Source organism: Lontra canadensis, unplaced genomic scaffold (genome assembly GCF_010015895.1).
Source record: "Lontra canadensis isolate GAN:19392208 unplaced genomic scaffold, GSC_riverotter_1.0 scaffold62, whole genome shotgun sequence".
NCBI classification, from domain to species: domain Eukaryota; kingdom Metazoa; phylum Chordata; class Mammalia; order Carnivora; family Mustelidae; genus Lontra; species Lontra canadensis.
This window is the reverse complement of record NW_022631056.1, coordinates 793360-812055: the sequence shown is the minus strand read 5'-3', so window position 1 is coordinate 812055 and position 18696 is coordinate 793360. Positions and strand designations below refer to the sequence as shown.

General features: G+C 33.6%; 1 protein-coding gene across 2 annotated transcripts in view; it reads left to right on the top strand.

Annotated features, from left to right (window-relative positions):
• Window positions 1-18696, top strand: part of NCAM2 (neural cell adhesion molecule 2) — a 514069-nt gene that overhangs the window by 280846 nt on the left and 214527 nt on the right. For both annotated transcript variants that reach the window (XM_032877992.1, XM_032877993.1), the window contains exons 2-4: window positions 6915-6989; window positions 10220-10426; window positions 12845-12988. In XM_032877992.1, coding sequence (XP_032733883.1) covers window positions 6915-6989; window positions 10220-10426; window positions 12845-12988 — 426 coding nt within the window. The remainder of the gene's footprint in view (window positions 1-6914; window positions 6990-10219; window positions 10427-12844; window positions 12989-18696) is intronic.

The following is an 18696-nucleotide window of genomic DNA, read 5'->3' as shown; positions in this document are numbered from 1 at the left end:
CAAATGGAAGCTGAGTTCTGAGTGCTTACAATGAAGCCAGACTACACTGAATATTTAAAGAATATTTATGTGAAGTTTATAGTGAAGTAAAGATCACAAGCACTGAGCACAAATTTTTGGATTCAAATCTGGCTTCACCATATATTGGATGAGTGACTTTTAGGATGGAATTGATTAGATGGGGTCTGTAGCTTGACAGGAAAGGCCAACTGAAACAGAAGCATTAAGGAGGTAGACCAGTTTCTTTTAAAAGGACCCAGGTGATCTAGCAACTGGTGTATTTGTTTTGCTACCTTAGGATGGGAAAATTGAATTCAAATATAAAACAACAACAACATGGAGTTGAAGAGGAATTACACTAAAAAGTTTAACTTCATCTTTGTAAACTTAGATGAAAGAATTTATTTAAAAATAACTTTCAGGGTGTGGATGGCTCAGTTGTTAAGTGTCTGCCTTAGGCTTAGGTCATGATACCAGGGTCTTGGGATCTAGCCCCACATCGGGCTACCTGCTGGGTGGGAAGCCTGCTTCTCCCTCCCCAACTCCCCCTGCTTGTGTTCCCTCTCTTGCTCTCTCTCTGTCAAATAAATAAATAAAATCTTCAAAATAATAATAATAATAATAATAATAAAATTTTCATAAAATATTCATAGCCATCAAATTTCCTAAAGTATTTGAAGATAGTCTTTCTTTCTTATACTTCCAAAGTTCTGAATTTTCTTAAACATTTTCAAAATCTAGTTAGATTACAACAACAACTTAGACTGTTGTAATATGGTGACATGGGAATTCAATAATAAAAAAAGTAAGTAATCTATGTACCTAGTTCTCTTAAAGCAGATAAGTTTTAAAATGTTTTCAATCAAAAACTGAGAAAAATCATACTCATTTGGCATAAATAATTTATAAGGACTTTCAGTGAGTAAGATTCCTTGAGACTTTCTGTAATTAATAGGTAAGTGCCTTAGTTCTCCCAGCTCCCTGGATGTGGAAGCCAAGGAGTAATAGTGATTGCGTGAAAAAATATTACAAGTCCTTCTACCAAGATAAATCAGTGCCTTAAGTTCTTTCTGCGTGTCTGTTGAATTTTAAGTGAATCCAACTCTGCTTTGTGTCAGGCATATAGTAGACTGATTAAGTTGTCAGTTTTTAAACCTCTGTAGGTGATAAACTGGCCATTTTAAATGCCATTGTTAAATGTTGTATCAAATTGCAATGGGCCCTTGGGCCCCTCATGAAACTTAGAAATGCCAATGACTTCATTGTATTTATATTCCTATAAATTAAAAAAGCCTCTTTTGGATATCTGCTATTTGATATGCATGGTTAAATTATTAATTTAAGCTTTGTTATGTCAGCAGTTACCTTTGTTAAAATGTTCCCTGTGTTCTATTTTGAGAAATAATTTTCATTTAGGAAATAAACTGCAGTTCCATATGTTCCCTCCATTAGCTCTTCTCCTGATATCCTTTTTCACTTTGGTGACCTTTGTTTCACTGAAGTAGAAAATCTTAACGTCTTTGACTTTTTCCCTTTTTACCATTTTTCTAATTGATCAAAGAGGTAACTCCTATTATAATCTTTCCTTGTTACATCCATTGCTGTCTTTCCATATTCTTTGCTACCAGCTAATGCAGATACTCAACATAGCATACTCTGAAATGCTTGTCCCTTTAATTCAGTTGTCAGTCATCCTATCTTCTGCCTAATCTTTATTAAATGCCAATTTTGTCATGTCAGTATCTATTTATAAATAATTAATGAAGAAAAATTTAAGGTTTGATATTTACCATGGCTTTTGAGATCCTCTGATGTCTTTTCAAAACTTTCTCCAATGATAATATATTACCAATATTATACATGAAGTTAACCTCCTCTATATTGATCTCTAGCTATCCTCTGAATGTTCCTTGAATACCTCTGCCTTACCTGGAATGTCCAGAAGCACATATATTCTTCATATGTCATGGACACATTCACGTATTCACATATGTCTACCCTCTTTCTGTCTACTGCAATATCTAGCACATCTTATTCAAGTTTTTTTGCCCTCTGTGGAGGCTTCCTGATTATAAATCTCATGATGGCCATATTTGATACATTCCATCTTGTTTTATCATTTTTCATTTTATGTAGTATTAATCTTTCCAAATAAATTATAATTCCTTTGACATTTGGAACTGTGGCTTAATATTTTTATATACCATTGCATTTAAAAGAGTGATTTACAAAATGCAAATAGTTAATAAATACACTAATTTTTATAGATAATTTTTTATTTACCTAACTCTACTTTAAAGGTTGATATTACATGGATTTCTTTGAAATTAGTTCACAGAGGTTACAGATTTATCATGGCTCCACTTTTCAGTCTGTAGGTTTAAGCTTTCTCTTACTTTAAGACTCTATCATGAAGAGGGGTGCCTGGCTAACTCAGTCAGAAGAGCATGTGACTCTTGATCTTGGGGCTGTGAGTTTGAACTCCAGATGGCTGGGGTGTAGAAATTACTTAAATTTAAAAAAAAAAAAAAGAATGTATTGTGAAGATACTGGCATTTTTTTCAACGATTCAACCCTAATTCTAATACAAAAAGATGATTTATTGATTAATTTATAAGGAATGCCATGATTTAGTCAATGATGGCCCTTATAGGCAATGAATCATTGAAATACTACACTCTTCACAGTTTTCTTTAAAGTTATTATATCTATTCCAAATACATGAAAAGTAAAACATCAAAAAGGGGTTGTTCAGCATCAGTGAATGCCATTTTATTTTCAAATTCCAGTCCTAAATGGAAATTGTAATTAGAAATGCTTTTTATTTTTTTCTAAATGAAATAAAGGCCTCATATTACCATCCACTTTCATTTTTTTGTGTGTAATTTGAAACACCAAAAATGGAGAGATTAACTAGGTAGGTATCATATCAGCCCTGTCCACTTTTCTCTGAACACAACTTTTGACACTACAAAACTTTAATTTTCTTCTGACATTTGGGTCCAAAATGAGACTGTTGGATGTGGCCACAGGTCAAGAATGATTACGAGAAACTCTGGATGTTAAATCACTAGAGCCATGATTAAGACATGACCTTAAATTTTAGTTATCCAGGTTTTTCCTAATATGCACAAGTTTTAATGTATCTGTAGAGGTCAATTAGAGCACATCTAGCCTTTGGGAAATGTATTAAACTAAAGAATTATGTATTTTCTTTATATACTTTAATACCTGAAGTATAGCAATGTATTTAGTCACCAAAATGTCCGTGGAAAGTATGGTCTTGATTAATGGGTGAATTGATCGTTTTTACTGAATGAAAAATTAACCAAGTATTTTAATATAAATTAACTAATTAATTTCAGGCTTATTTTCATTTTATTACAATGAATAGGTTATCTATTATACCCATCAGCAAATCAGTGTAAAATTACCCAGAATTATATTTAACATTTAAAGTGCTTACATCCTTTGTCTTTTCTATAAACTTTTCCTTAGAAAAACAAATTTACTACAAAGACCAAAAATGGAAAGTGTTTAAATAATAATCAGCATACATTTCTCAAACTGTCTGACATCCTTAAATTCTTTTTAAAACAATGAAGTCATTGCACAATTTGATATTGTCAATAAAGTCAGTGTTCTGTACCTGCTGTACAATAAGCTCTTGGTAAGTGTTTATCCATTGTTCTGCTATGTATTCATATGTTATCAGTTTAATTAAAGGAGAAACAGAAGTGAGGTTGATGAGCCTTCACTTTTAGAAATTTACATTTAAATAAGGTAGAGAAGTTAATATAATTAGCTGTTATGTAAGTTTCATTTGTTTAATGAAAATGCCTACTGATCAAAGATATTTATTTGTTGTTACCGTAGAGGAGGCTATCAAAGAACATCTTATAAAGTTATTGATATTTTACTCTTGCTTTGAAGATAGGATATAGCCAGCCATGTGGACAAGTGAGACAGGGAGAGAAAAGCGGAGGAAATAGTTTGAGGGAATCTACATTGACAGGAAAGTAAAGGAGTCCATGGAAAAAGGGCAGGGATGATTCATTGTGGTTGTCTGTAGCTTCACAGGGTTGGGAGAGAGTAATCGGAAATAAACTTGGAAAGGCAAGTTTTCTTTCGATTAAAATTTGTGTAATAACTAATTGGGCTAAGCAAATCCACTTTGAGGACTTTTGAAACAGGCAGGTGAAATTAAACAGCTTTAAAAACTTATCCATGCAGCAGCCTGAGAAAAACTTCGTGGAAAGAGAGATTGAAGAGATAAGAGTCACAAAAAGAAATATAGAATCCGATATATCACTATCTCAGATTAAAATAAACATCTCACATTAAAATTACTGAGTACATGTATTGGGGGAGAAGTGTTGGAAATAAATAAGAACGCAGGCAAATGATATTTCAGAGGCTCTATCTCCAAGACTTGAAAATTGATTGATGATGCCCAAAAATGGAATATGAACAGTGAGCAACTTTTGACAGAAGGAAAATAGATTCGGTTTGCACATAGAAAGTTTGAAATTAAATTATGCTATCTGACTGAATTCTAGCTGAGGGTTGGAAATCACAGGATTCGGTTTTGGAAAAGTGCATACTGAAGATCCCAAGAGAAAAGGAAAAAAAGAAAGAAAAGGGAGGAAAGAAGGAAAACGTGGAACAGAATGGAAATTCCCTTTTTATTTTCAACCATATAATGTCTTTTTTGCCTCCTTCCCTTCTATCTGTTAGAAGATCTTTAAACAAAAACACAGTGCCACTCGTGGGGCTCACAGCTCAGTGGCAGACAAACATAACCTCCTTCCGAAGAACTATATCATTAGCCCACACTGCCCAAGATGTTCATAAATTAAGCTCTCTTCAACCTAAACTCTTTAACCTAAACTCAGATCTTTTCTATCTCCCCAGATCTTTCTCAGTTTATAAAACCCCCAAACACATGCTCAGAGTTGTGGATCCCCAAAACCTCAGCCATCTCTTCCCATTTAACCTTATTGTAGGAACAGTCTCAATTTCCTTAACTTCTGCAATTTGCTTCTGTTGCCCCATTACACTTAAACTAAATGCACTTGAAGGATTAGTTATGCTTCAAAATGAAAAGTTCTCATCTGTGAATGCTCACTGGAACTGGCCTTGTTTGTAGCTTGTAGATACTCTCTAGTCCCCTGGTTCTCCTCTTTTTCTTCCTATTCTTTCTAACTTCTGTGCTTTTCTTAACCTATTTCTCTCTGAAATCTCAGATTTACTTGACCACTTGTTGAGCCCCTGTCATATGCCAAGTGCTCTTTGAGAATTAAGGAATTATGAATAAAAATAAGACCCAGAACTGAGAGAAGAAAACCATATAAGCCAGCCTGTTTCCCAAAGAGGTATCCTGCAAAACAAGGAATGTGTTATTCAATGATGGGGAGTATAAAGAAACGGATTTTAAAGAGCTTGAACATGTCCAACAAGTCTTCCTTGATCAATAGTTTCCTCTTCTCTCATGTTTTTGATTTTACCTTTCATTTCTTTAAATGTTTTTGATATAGTTGAGTCTAATTCCATTTTTTGAAACTTCATGGATCTGTTTATCCTTTTGAATGTTTTAGTTGACTCTTGCTTTCAGTGCCTTATTTCACTTTTTTTTTTTTTTTTGGACAGAATATGAGTTTCCATTGAAGAGAGCTTAATTTATGAACATCTTGGGCAGTGTGGGCTAATGATATAGTTCCTCGGAAGGGGGTTATGTTTGTCTGCCACTGAGCTGGGAGCCCCACGTGTGGCACTGCTTCTTTGTTTAGTATTTCAGCTTGGAGTTTCCCAAATGTGTCTATAATTAAATTCCCAAACCTGGGATATGGCAGAGTGTGGTTAATCTGTTTAAACAGAAATAGTTCCCCCTCTTGCACAGGCTAGGAGAGTCCACTCTCCTTATCACTGCCCTTTTGCCAGTGGGCTGATTTATTCTATACCCTCCTTATACTAAGGGTGAATTTTATTCTGCTCCCGTGTTACCTAGTGTGCTATAGCACCCCCTTTTACAGACAAGTTTTGATCCTATCTTTATGAAATCTCTGCACCTTTTGCTTACTACAATCCACAAATTTCCAGTATCACTTTATACTCTGATTTTTAGATTGTTCTTCTTCTTCTTTTTTTTTTTTTTAATCCCTTGATGCTCCATTACTTTTCTGAAAGGCCAGCTATAGGCATCTGGAAGTAAGGGATGGTGGGAAGGGTTTTGGAGTGTGGTCACACTATCTTGCCTACCATATTATTAGAAATATAAGTCTTTCAATTTGTATTAAAATATAATTCTAAGTATCCTCTAAAATTTTAGAATATTCAGCTATTTTATTTCAAATCGGACAAGCTTATTGAACATCTTTGCTATTTTATTACCATCGCCCTAGTTCCTTCACTTAATTTATTTATCTTGTGAAGATAGTGTTATTCACATTTCTTATGCAGTGTTTTTCATCTTTTCATGGAAATATTTTAGTAGGTAGTCAAAATGCAGTTTGTATTTTAATTGTTATGATGACAGTGTAGGATTTCGAATGAGGTTCCAAATGTTGGACAAACATTTTGTAGTCATTGCCCAATGTGGTGGCACATATACAACCAAGAATGTAAATATGGAAGTGAGTATAAATTGACTCATTTATGTGACAAACAAATTTCAACATGTTATAGTAAATAAGTCCTGTATTTGATCTGGTTGTGAATTGTATACTAATCAAACAGACATAATGTTGTTAGGTTATAGATTGCATTTTATAAAACTTTCATTTCTTTTTATAGGTAATAAAAATTTACAGGGAAAATAATTGCTGTTTGGGTCATGTCGTTTATAGATCATGTGATAGAATCTTAGAATTCATGTTGAAAGCCATATTTAATTATGATTTAAATATTTTTTTCAGCTCTTCTTCAAGTGACAATTTCACTTAGCAAAGTAGAGCTTAGTGTGGGCGAATCTAAATTCTTCACATGTACAGGTATGTATTTGTACAGATATTTTCAGATGATAACTTGTTTTATGCTTTAATTATTTAATATTATATATTGGCAACATTTAAATGGTGAAAAATAATCCTCTGAAATTAAGACCTTATATTATCATTGGGTTTATGAGGTTGGGAAGTGTTAATAACCATATTTTGTATGTTAAAAAATATGAATTTTATTTCTGTTAATTTCAACTTATTACTTTTGGCTGCCAAACTGGCTCATTTATTTGAAAATAACATCAAATATAATGTATCCACAATAACTTAAATAAATTCAAATAGTATTCCTGTATAAACAGTAATTTTAGGATGAATGTAAATATTATAACTGAATTATCTTTGTAAATATGCAATGAATAAATTAGATATGGCACACTGCACTGTAGTTACACCTGAATGAAAACTTTGGGACAAAGCAAATCAAATCCATCCTTATGAAGAGTGAATTTTTTAAAAAGTAGATATTTAATCAGCAAAACTTTTGCAAGAATGTTGTGACTATTAATCAAAAGTATCATATATCATAATACCTGTGGGAAATTTTATGGACCTCATTTACTTTAATCATGCACATGCACAATTTTTTTCAGAAGACATTTAAATACTTAAGCAACAAATTCTAATTCAGAGTACTGTGGAGCTCACAAATGCACACATTCGACTTCTCTTTATACTCATCAAATTCATTTTTATGCACACAAGCCTTCATACCTAAAGTTTTAAATAATATTCATCTAGAGCCAAAATTGCTTTTTAGCGTATTTTAAAATTGCTTGTATTCCTGAATATGCCTAAGTAATTCAAAACTGAATTAAAATAGGCATTTCTGACATAAAATGCATCATATAAGTCTTGAGAATTGCATGGTTTATTTAAATTATTATTAAAATGAATAAAATAGAAATAATCATAACATTTATAAATAACATATACTATGTTATGCATATTACATGATATGTAGGTATAACGTTACATTTTATAAAAAACTAATAGAAGCCACGGTTCTTCCTAAAAGTCTAAATTGATAGGTCTGTGAATGCTTATTTTTGCATATTGACAAATAGGCAGAGAACAAGTGAAATATTGGTTCAACATCATTTATTATGTCAGCAGAGCTTTGTCATAAGAATGTAGATCATTGTTTTAAATCTCATCCATATTTTGTATACACAAATACACAAATGCACACACACAGCTCAATTGTGTCATATATTCACAGAATAATGAAGTATTTTGAAATTGGAATTGTATTATTTTCTTACATTTGCATATCACAGTGATTTAAATTATATAATGTTATTACCTCTGTAGGTATTTCATAAGGTCAATTAAGACATAATTTAAAAGAATGAATTCATATCATTTAGTGTGCTAAGTTTTGCTCATAAAATAAGGCAAAATAATGAAACATTTCTTTTCCTTATATAAAGATGTATAATCAAGAGCCATACTGTTGTCATGTAAGTGGCCTTATATATATGAAACTGAGTAGTAAAACAAGAATCAAAAAAAACGATGTGGGAAACCCCTGCAGATCAGAATGCTTTCATCTGTTTTTCCTACTACAATGCTGACCAAGTTGCTATGACTCTGAAATGTCTTGATATGCTAAAACATAGACATCTAAACTCAGTAAAATAAATGTCTTAAATTTACACTGTCAGGGGGTCAGACCCTTAGAGGGCTAAATAAGAGTATGTCATAAATAGCAAATGAATTTGTATACTACATTTTTAAGAAAATAAAAACTTTAATGTTATTTATCAGTATCTCCAGTAGTCTAATCTTAATAAAATAACATGGAGAGTTTCACTAGAGATTATTATTTACTAGAGATGTCATGAAAAGAGAATCATGACTGACTGCTCTATGAAAATGCGGTATAAATTCTCCATGATAATGAAATTTTATATCATATTATTAAGTAAGAAAATGGCCAAAATATTTCACAGAGTGTTCAATATAATTTGCTGTATAAAATGAAATTTTGTATTGTTCAAATTCAAAGTGCTGCTCATTGAAATTATTCATTTGAATTTCTCTGTGGAGAGGGAAATCAAAGCAAATACCTCCCCCAAATGAGTCATCCCATAACCACTATGGTTTTATGGTTCTGTCCAGAAAGAACTGAGGATAACATAACTAAGATCCATTTAAGATATGACTAAACCGTCTTTTACACTTTTTACTCATGCATGTCTAATTTGATATGGAAAGCACAATAATTTGTTTCTAAAGCCATTTCTTTGGGAAAAAATAAGATGGAACAATGTTTTTCAAAGTGGTCTTGCAGATGTTAACTTTATGCATTTTACCCTGATACTTTTGAGTTAATACTGTATACTGCTTCCACAAATTATCTCTCAAGGAATTAGGTGAAATACATCCTTCAGGTGAGTAAAAGCAAACATTGGAAGCTTCAGCTTTTACGAAGAGTATATTAACCTGGATTCTGAATTGGAAAACTTAAATAAATATTTACCCTGTAATGATTTGGTTATAATTGCCTAGCAGGGTAAGTATTGTTTCAATGCATTCTAATTATCATATGATTAAATAGTTAACAGTTTTAGATTAAAATGATGAAGCTGTTCATTTCAGTTGAGAAAAGAGATTAGGGCTCCATTTTGAAAAACAGTTATTAGCCTTATCTGTACAAGTTTAACAACTTGGGAAATTAATAATAAATTCAGTATTATCAAAAACCAAGGTTTATTTTGTATAGGATTTACATTGTTATGAACTTTGCTTTATTGGGGAAAAAAGTGCTATCTCCTGACCCTGGCAAAGAGAATTGGGAACAGGTGAAATCATGTTAGTAATTGTGTTTCTGTTCAGATATATCAAACATTTTTAATTTATGTCTGACTCAGTGGCCAAGCCAGTTTTATAAGTTAACTGTAGTAATAATTAATAAATTGCTATAGTAAATTTTCAACTATCAGAACTTAAATACCATGCTGTCAGTTTCCTGTAGAACTTTTGGGTTTTGCTTATACAAACAGGACTGAATTCTCAACATTGGATAAATAAGGATGAACATGTGTGCTAACATTTGTGTTTACTTTGAATTTTGTAAGATTTTCAGACTTCCAGCCTTCTCCTATTTACATTTTTTCCCCAAATTGTTAAAAGTTGTCACATAATAGTAAATGTCAATGCCAAAACAAACACTTGCAACAGATTTTCAAACATATCTTGTCCGTGGATCTTTGCAGCAATTGGTGAACCTGAGAGTATAGATTGGTATAATCCTCAAGGAGAGAAGATAATTTCAACACAGAGGGTAGCAGTGCAAAAGGAAGGTGTCAGATCACGATTAACCATCTACAACGCAAATATAGAGGATGCAGGGATTTATCGTTGTCAAGCAACAGATGCCAAAGGACAGACACAAGAAGCTACAGTTGTTTTGGAAATTTACCGTAAGTCATGCATTTATTAATTGATTAAAATGTGGCTGTGAGCAAAAAAATGCATTTAATAAAAACTGACACTCATGAAAAACTATGTGCTAGACAATATCCTGAGACCATTACAAATATCAGCTTATTTCTATTTTACCATAGTGTATCTCTAAAATAGAATAGATAATAAGAAATAGTAGATTGTAAACACATAGATGGAGCCATTTCCGTTGGTTAAATAACAGAGATGAAAATGATTTAATATTCTCCAACCATTGAAAATCTTTTGGGTGAGTAGAGAACATTATTTAGTATTATGAAATTTATAAGAAGTACTTTTTCACACTAAAATAAAAGGTCAGGACTAGAACAAATGAAATTGCATATATGATAGCAGTGACCAATCTAGAATGAGAATGGAGGAAGGGTCAGTGAACAGGAGTAAATACAGAAAAACTGAAAACTCATCTAGTGGAGAATAATATCTGGCTGGATTTTTCACCATCAGAACTTTTATTAATAAAATTTTCCACGCTTACACTTCATCTTAGGACTTGAGATTGACTGCCTTCTACTTTCTTTCCCCCTTCTTACATTTAAGAATCATTAATCTTTCTTTCTTTCTTTCTTTCTTTCTTTCTTTCTTTCTTTCTTTCAAGAGTTATTTACTTATTTTAGAGGAGGGGAAAGGGCAGACAGAGAAGGAGAGACAGTCTTAAGCAGACTCTTAGCTGAGCAGGAAACCTGGCACAGGGTTAGACCTCATGACCCTGAGATCATGATCTGAGCCCAAACCAAGAGTCACATGCTTAACCAACTGCACCACCCGGGTGCCCCAAGAATCATGAAACTGTTTAAGAACACATTAAAGCCTGTTGACCCCCTAGGCTTGAAACCAGGCTCTATCACTTCCTTTTGTGGCTTTAGCAAATGTCTACCCTCTCTGTCTTCAGTTTTGTCGTCTATAAAATAGATCTAATAGTATTGACTACCTCATACATAAAGCTGTTTCAAGCACTACATTAATTTTTAATATTATATAAAGTTTTAGAACAATGCCTTACAATTAATATGTGATAGTATTTCTACTACATTAATGAAAAATATCTGAAAAATTATAAAATTTTTAAAAATACTAACTCAAGGTACCTCTTTCTTAAAGTTTTGTTATTATTACTATTACTACTATTATTGTAGAAACAAGATATGAAAAAAAAAAAAGGCAAAGCATTCCCACAGCATGACTTCATCCTTGATCTCCAATGCAATTTGCTGGCACATTACTGACGTTTTTCCTGATTTCGACTTTGCCCCTACTCCTGTTAGTTTCAAAACTCCTAAAGAAAAAGATGGTATAGCTATTTATATGATCCCCACTGTACCTATTTCATAAATAGAAAAAAATAAATTGAAATGATCATTTCACAGACATAGTATTTGTAAAGATTTTTCATTACTTTGAGTGATGAAAAGGAAGGTGCCTGATATTTTGTTTGTAAACTAAAGAAATGACTTTTTTTTCCTAGCAAGAACAATGAATTACTTTTGTGAAAATTTCTCAACAAGCATAAAGACCCATATTCTTTCATTCATTTGACACACTTATTGGGTGTCTACTACATGACAGGCAATATTCTAAGTCCTAGATGCTCAGTAAAAAGAAAATGTCACTGGCACTTGGTGCTTATTATTTTAGTAAACAGAAAAACACAATGAATGAACTTAGACAAATACATGGATGCTAGATAGACATGCTATAGAATTCTATAGTGAAGAAAATTAGTGTGGTAAAGAGAGGGAGAGTTGAATTGGGAAGAGAGAAGGTTATTTTATCTGTGAAGGTCTAGCGGAAATCTGAAGGAATTCAAAGGAGCACAAGGCCCGAGGATGGGAACAAACCTGGAGTATTCAAGGGATTGCAAAGAAGACAGTTTGTCTGGATCACAGGGACTAGGAAAAGAGAGAAGAAATCAGGATAAGAATTGTGGGGCTGACTCCAGTTCACACAGGACCTTGTACGGCATTATGTGGACTACGAATTTTCCTCTCAGGGAGATGAGAAGTTCTTGAGTAGAGGAATTCTTTTTTTTTTTTTTTTTTAAGATTTTATTTATTTATTTGACAGACAGAGATCACAAGTAGGCAGAGAGGCAGGCAGAGAGGGAGAGACAGGTGGGGAGGAGGAAACAGGCTCCCCGCTGAGCAGAGAGCCTGATGTGGGAGGACCCTGGGATCATGACTTGAGCCAAAGGCAGAGGCTTTAACTCACTGAGCCACCCAGGCACCCCGAGTAGAGGAATTCTTACCCGGCCTAAGGTTTTAAAAGATCTAGCGTTAGCTGATGATTTCATCATCGCATTAATCAGATTTTGGAATATGTTACTGGGAGAAGAGAGAAATAATACTTTTGTGGTTTGTTTTACTTTCTTGAAACAGAAAAACTCACTTTCAAAGAAGTGGTATCTCCTCAAGAATTCAAACAAGGAGAGGATGCCGAAGTGGTTTGCCGCGTTAGCAGCTCACCTGCCCCTGCTGTCAGCTGGTTGTATCATAATGAGGAAGTCACCGCTATTTCCGACAGTTAGTATTTTGGTAACTCCCTAAATTATATGTTCTAATAATAGTGCAATTTTTAAAAAGACTCATTCTACCTGACTGCGTGTAGAAATTTTATTTTTTGGATTCCAAGCATCTAACAACTTAAACTCTGAAGTTGGGAGTTGGCAGATAATGGACCTCGGGCTCAATTCAGCCCCTCTGCTGTCTTTGTATGGTATTGTGAGGTCACAGCCAAACCTGACCATTACATAGTAGCCAGGGCCGCTTCGGGGACAAGGTTGAGCAGCTGTGACACAGATGGAGTGGCCAAAAAAAAAAAAACCTACAATATTTATCATTTGGAGATTTACAGAAAAGGTTTGTTGATCCCATCTTTTTAAGAAAAAAATAGTATAAACTGTATAAGGATAATAAGTAAATGAAAGACTCAATCCTGATGCATTCATATTTGACACATTACAGTTCAAACATCATCCTCTGGACTCATCTATGTAATGTTAAAATAATATCTGTGTGAACCCTCTTTATTATTCTGACGGTGTTCTTTCAAAGACACCTACATATTCTAAATATTATGGTAAGATGCATATGGATAATAGATGGAAAAATGCATTCATTCAAATTGTCTTCATAATTTTGATTCAGACTGAGCTAAAATTCCAGAATAATATGACATCTGAAATTGAAAGCATAATTTGCTTACATTATGCTACTTTACCATTGTGCATTGGGAGCAGTTTCAATTTAGAATATTTTTCAATGCACCTGCATTTGCAGAGAGTTATGAAATAATTGAATCTTTTCAAATACTTTCCATCCTGGATGATTCCGTTGTGTGTTTCTAAGAGCTAAAACTTATAGCATAAAGGAGAGAAAGCAGATAGTATCTATTTTTGAATATGTACAGAGGACATGTCATAATCACGTTTAATAGTCATTTTTTAAATTTTGAGACAATTTCTCTCATCATAGCATTTTCAGCTCTTGTCACTTATTGACTACCTCTCTCTTTTTTTCTATTATAATAAATTAGTAAGAAATCATGCTTTATTTCCTCTTATTTTATTTCAGGATAACTACTTTATATTTCATTAGCTCATCACATGAGTACTTTGTGCAATGTATTTTCAGCTATTTTTTCCCTCAATAGTAAAGAAAAGGCAGTTCTTTTATAGTAGTTAGATGACAATGTCTAAACATTTTCAGATTGCCTCATCTTAGGCTTCAAGTGTACATCTGGTTTATTGTAAACCTTAATTACATGAAGGTTTTGAAATGAATTATAGTTTTTAAAAGACACAGAGAACAAAAGCCTCAAAGCAGAGATTGATAGTTAAGTGTGACGGTAATGGAGGAGCACTACTCTGTGCTATTGCTCACAGTTTTTCCCAGTATCCAGGGACAAGATGATTTGAAGCTGGAATGCCATTACGGCTCTACTCTTTCCTTGGCCTGGCAGCTTTGAATTTTCTAACAGCTCTGTATCTAATTCAGATTCTCTCTCTGTAAACAGTGGATTATTATTTCCAATTTCAACAATAGTTGTGAGTTTCAAATAAGACTTGCACATAATAAATATTTGTTAAATGAATGAATTAAATATTTGCGTACTTATCAGTTTTGCCACACAATGACATTTATCTTTCTCCTTCCTTCTCATTGAGTTTTTAAATCTTGAGAATCAGTGTTACCAGAATGATATGCACTCAGGTTATAACTAGAATAAAAAAATTGAATGTAGAGGAAAGTGACCAGTCTAGAGTAAACCTGGCTCAGAGTTGCATGGCAAGCAAAGAAAAAAAAAAAGGCACATTTTTTTTTTCTCCTTTTAACTTTAGAATATAAAGTATTTATGTGGACTGTGAGGAAGGACAAACTTTTCTAACCTTTTAATATTGGAGAAACACTCCACATGGTTCATTGTTGAACAATTTATGCATTCATAATGGATTTACAAGAAATAATATTCTTTACCTGATTATACTTTCAATGGCCCCTTTATTAGAGCTAATGGAAGAAGATTAAATTTATAACTATGAAAGGAACATGTAAGGGGATTTGAAATAATGTAGTGTGTCCAGGTAACTTTCTGAAGCTTTAACGTGGTATGTGAGTAAGGTTTGCAGGCTCCAGATGACATAATGAAGGTTTGAAAATGTCCATCTTATTAGCCATGCTTTTGGTAGCAGCTGTATGGCAGATATTTATAATTGAAATCCCAATAGGATATTTGAAGTGGAGGTTTTCCATGTTGTTTGTTGAAAGAAATACATCCGCTAAAGAGAATTCAAGCATTTAGGGAGTAAAGGTGGCATTTTGTTACAAAAGTTGAATATCCCAGTGGCGGGATATGCTATTCCAGATGCTCATTCGACCTCAGCCAGTTTGAAAGTTGTCCCTAAAATATTCTAAATGCTTTGATCATTGACCAATGAGGTACCCTGTTTCCATCAAAAACTATGGGCATAATAATATTGTTCAATATTCTTTTTATGTAACCTACTTCCAGTATAAGAATTCATTCAATTTTGAACTACGTGTTGAAAACCTAGTACGTGCCCTCTAACGTGCTGGATGGTGGCTAGTCCTAGTTAACTAGATAAACAAGTTCACTGCCTTCAAAATACTAATGATCTAGTAGGAAAGATTAATAGAGAAATGAATGAAAACAAGGTATACTGAGGTCTATTAGAAGGAAAGTGCAATAATAGAGAATGATAAAGAAAGAACATCTCAACTTGGGGGGTTTTGTAATTTTATTTTATTTTATTTTTTTCAGTGTTCCAAGATTCATTGTTTATGCACCACACACAGTGCTCCATGCAATACGTGCCCTCCTTAATACCCACCACCAGGCTCACCCAACTCCCCAATCCCCTCCCCTCCAAAACCCTCAGTTTGTTTCTCAGACTCCACAGTCTCTCATGATTCATCCCCCCTCCAATTTCCCCCAACTGACTTCTCCTTTCCTCTCCTAATGTCAACTCAACTTGTTAGGGCAAAAGAAGGTGTCCAAGATGCCTGCTGAAAGAGAGAAGTAACCCTTAATTATGAAAAAGAGGTTAGCCAGGCAAAGGGTGGTGGGAACTTTTCAGGAAGGGGAAACACCATCTGCAGCAGCCCAGAGGTGAAAGACATCATGGATGGTGCTTTTCAGAAACTAGAATTAGTTCATTATAATGAGAATTTATGAATAAGTGCAACTAGAATACTTATACTAATAGATAAATATAAACCAGGATTGATCATAAAGACTAATAAGAGAGGAAACTAGAAAGGAAGGTTGAGTCAAATCATTATGGCCTTGGCATCTCTGTAAAGGAATCTGGCATTTATCCAAAGAGAACATCACTGAAGGATTTTAATCAAGGCAGTGACATGACCTGATACGAATTTGAGAAGACTGTTAGTACTTCATTGAGGAGAATGGATTGGATGGCAGTCAAGACAAAACTCCAGGCACTGTTAACAGTTCAGACCCTAATGAAATAATTGCTGAAGGAGAAGGAGATTTAGACCAAGTAATGATAAAGGGGGAAGTGACAGGACATGGGGTTTGATTGAATATGCAGATGGAGAGAGATGGAGAAATCAAGGATGGCTCAAGGAATTTGACTTGGGCAAATAGTTCAATATAAAGACGTGAAGACAGACCTGGAGAGACCATATGAGAAATTTCAGGTGGAGATAGTAAATGAAACTTTAAATTTGCTGAAATTAAAATACTTACAATCCTTCCCATATAGACCAGCTATATCTGGTCTACCAGTAAGCACTTTCATAGTCATATAATGGTCTGATCTGAAGAAAAATTGTGTCTCAAAATATAGATGGTGATTGAAGCCGTAAGAATAGATGAGACCAAACTTCAGTGGCTGGGGAATGAGAAGAGAGCTAGAAAAAAATCTGCTTGAAGGAGCATAAAGCAGATCGCTTGTTGAGTATTATCTTATCTCACTTATTTTTCTGACTGCAATAATGAAAATTTGGTTTTTAATAAAGTTCTGTATAATCAAGAAAAATGAATAATCTCTAATACTCAGATAGTTCTAATGTCCATTGTTATGTGTGGTTGATGCAGTGATCTCTTCAAGTGTTTTCTGCCATTTGATAGCTTACTAACATTATTCCGTGGACTTTACATACATACCTAGAATTTGACATGAGATTTTCATGTAGTTTGTTTTCTGTTTTGAAACATTGATATGTATTTCAATTTAGCAGGTAACTACTGTTTTCCTAATATTCTAATAGTTTTCTCTCAGCCAGTAGAAGTAATACATTAAAATGGCCATTTGAAACTAAAATTTTACCATTAGAAGAAACACTGATTTATTCCCATCAAATTATGTATTATATACATTCAAATGATTTTCCTTGTAATATCAAGTATTGCCTTCCTGATTAAAATAATTCTTCCCCTTACTATTTTTTAACTAAATACACTATAACCAATAAAGAACATTAGAGTTAAATGATGATACATATTTTAGCAATTTAAAAATATAATATTACAGTTATCAAGGAATGATTATATGCATCCCAATCTAAATTTGAACTTCTTAAGTTGATAATTGCTTCCCACCCTAATTTCCAGCCACATGCTTGAATAGATCTTTTCATTGACCTTGAAACATTCTAAATTTTTTTAATTTTATTTTTGAAACATTCTAAATTTTTATGAGTTCTGAGTTACTCCAGGACTTCTTGTGAGTTTAAATTTAAAATTTCTTGCAGATTCTTTTTCTTCAAGCTTCCTTGGAGAAAAGGAAAATTTACCAGGGGAAAGCATCTACATAAATATTTGTGTCTCTCTTCTTAGGGTCAACTTAAAGAAGAAATAAACATTATGGGAAAGTTTGTGGAGTAATCCCCCCTTGTCTACGGGGGATACATTTTAAGACCCCCAGTGGATACTTAAAACCAAAAATAGTTCTAAATCCTATACTGTTTTTTCATTAAAAAAAAAAAAACTATGATAAAGTTTAATTTATACCTTAGGCATTTAATTTATAAATTAAGAGATTAAGAGCAATTGCTAATAATGAAATAGAACAATTGTAACAATATGCTATACGAAAGTTGTGTGAATGTGACCACTGTCTCTCAAAATAGCTTATTGTACTTTACTCACCTTTTTTTCTTTTATGACATGATGATACAATGCCTATGCAATGAGATGCAAGAGGTGATGTAGGGTTAGGCCTATTTTAATCTCTGATAAAATGTCAGAAGGAGGATCATCTGCTTCCAGACCATGGCTGACTGCAGACAAATGAAACTGTAGAGGGCAAAACCATGGATGGGGTGTTGGGGGGGTTTACTGTACTTCCTGAGCTGATAAAATCATGTCTGCAGCTTTATAATCAATATTTTCCATCTCTGGGATCCTCTGAATCTACTTATTTCTACTCTTTGTTTATTTTCTCTCTTGCTTACCTGTAGGGAGCATAGTCCTCCCATAGTCTGATCACTTCCCTATTTGTATTTGTAGCCCAAAGTAGAATTGCTATGGCATTAAGGAATTGCATTAAGGAATCGCTATGACAGGTGAACCCCAAACCTGAATTGAACCCCAAACTGCCTGATATCATAGCAGTTTATTTCTCAGTTATACAGAGTCCAGTTGACAGCAAGGGTGGGGGTAAGAGTGTACCCCACACATCCATTCAGCACTCCAGGCTGAGGGAGGCTCTAGCTTTTACTCATGTGGTTTCCATGTTTGCCCT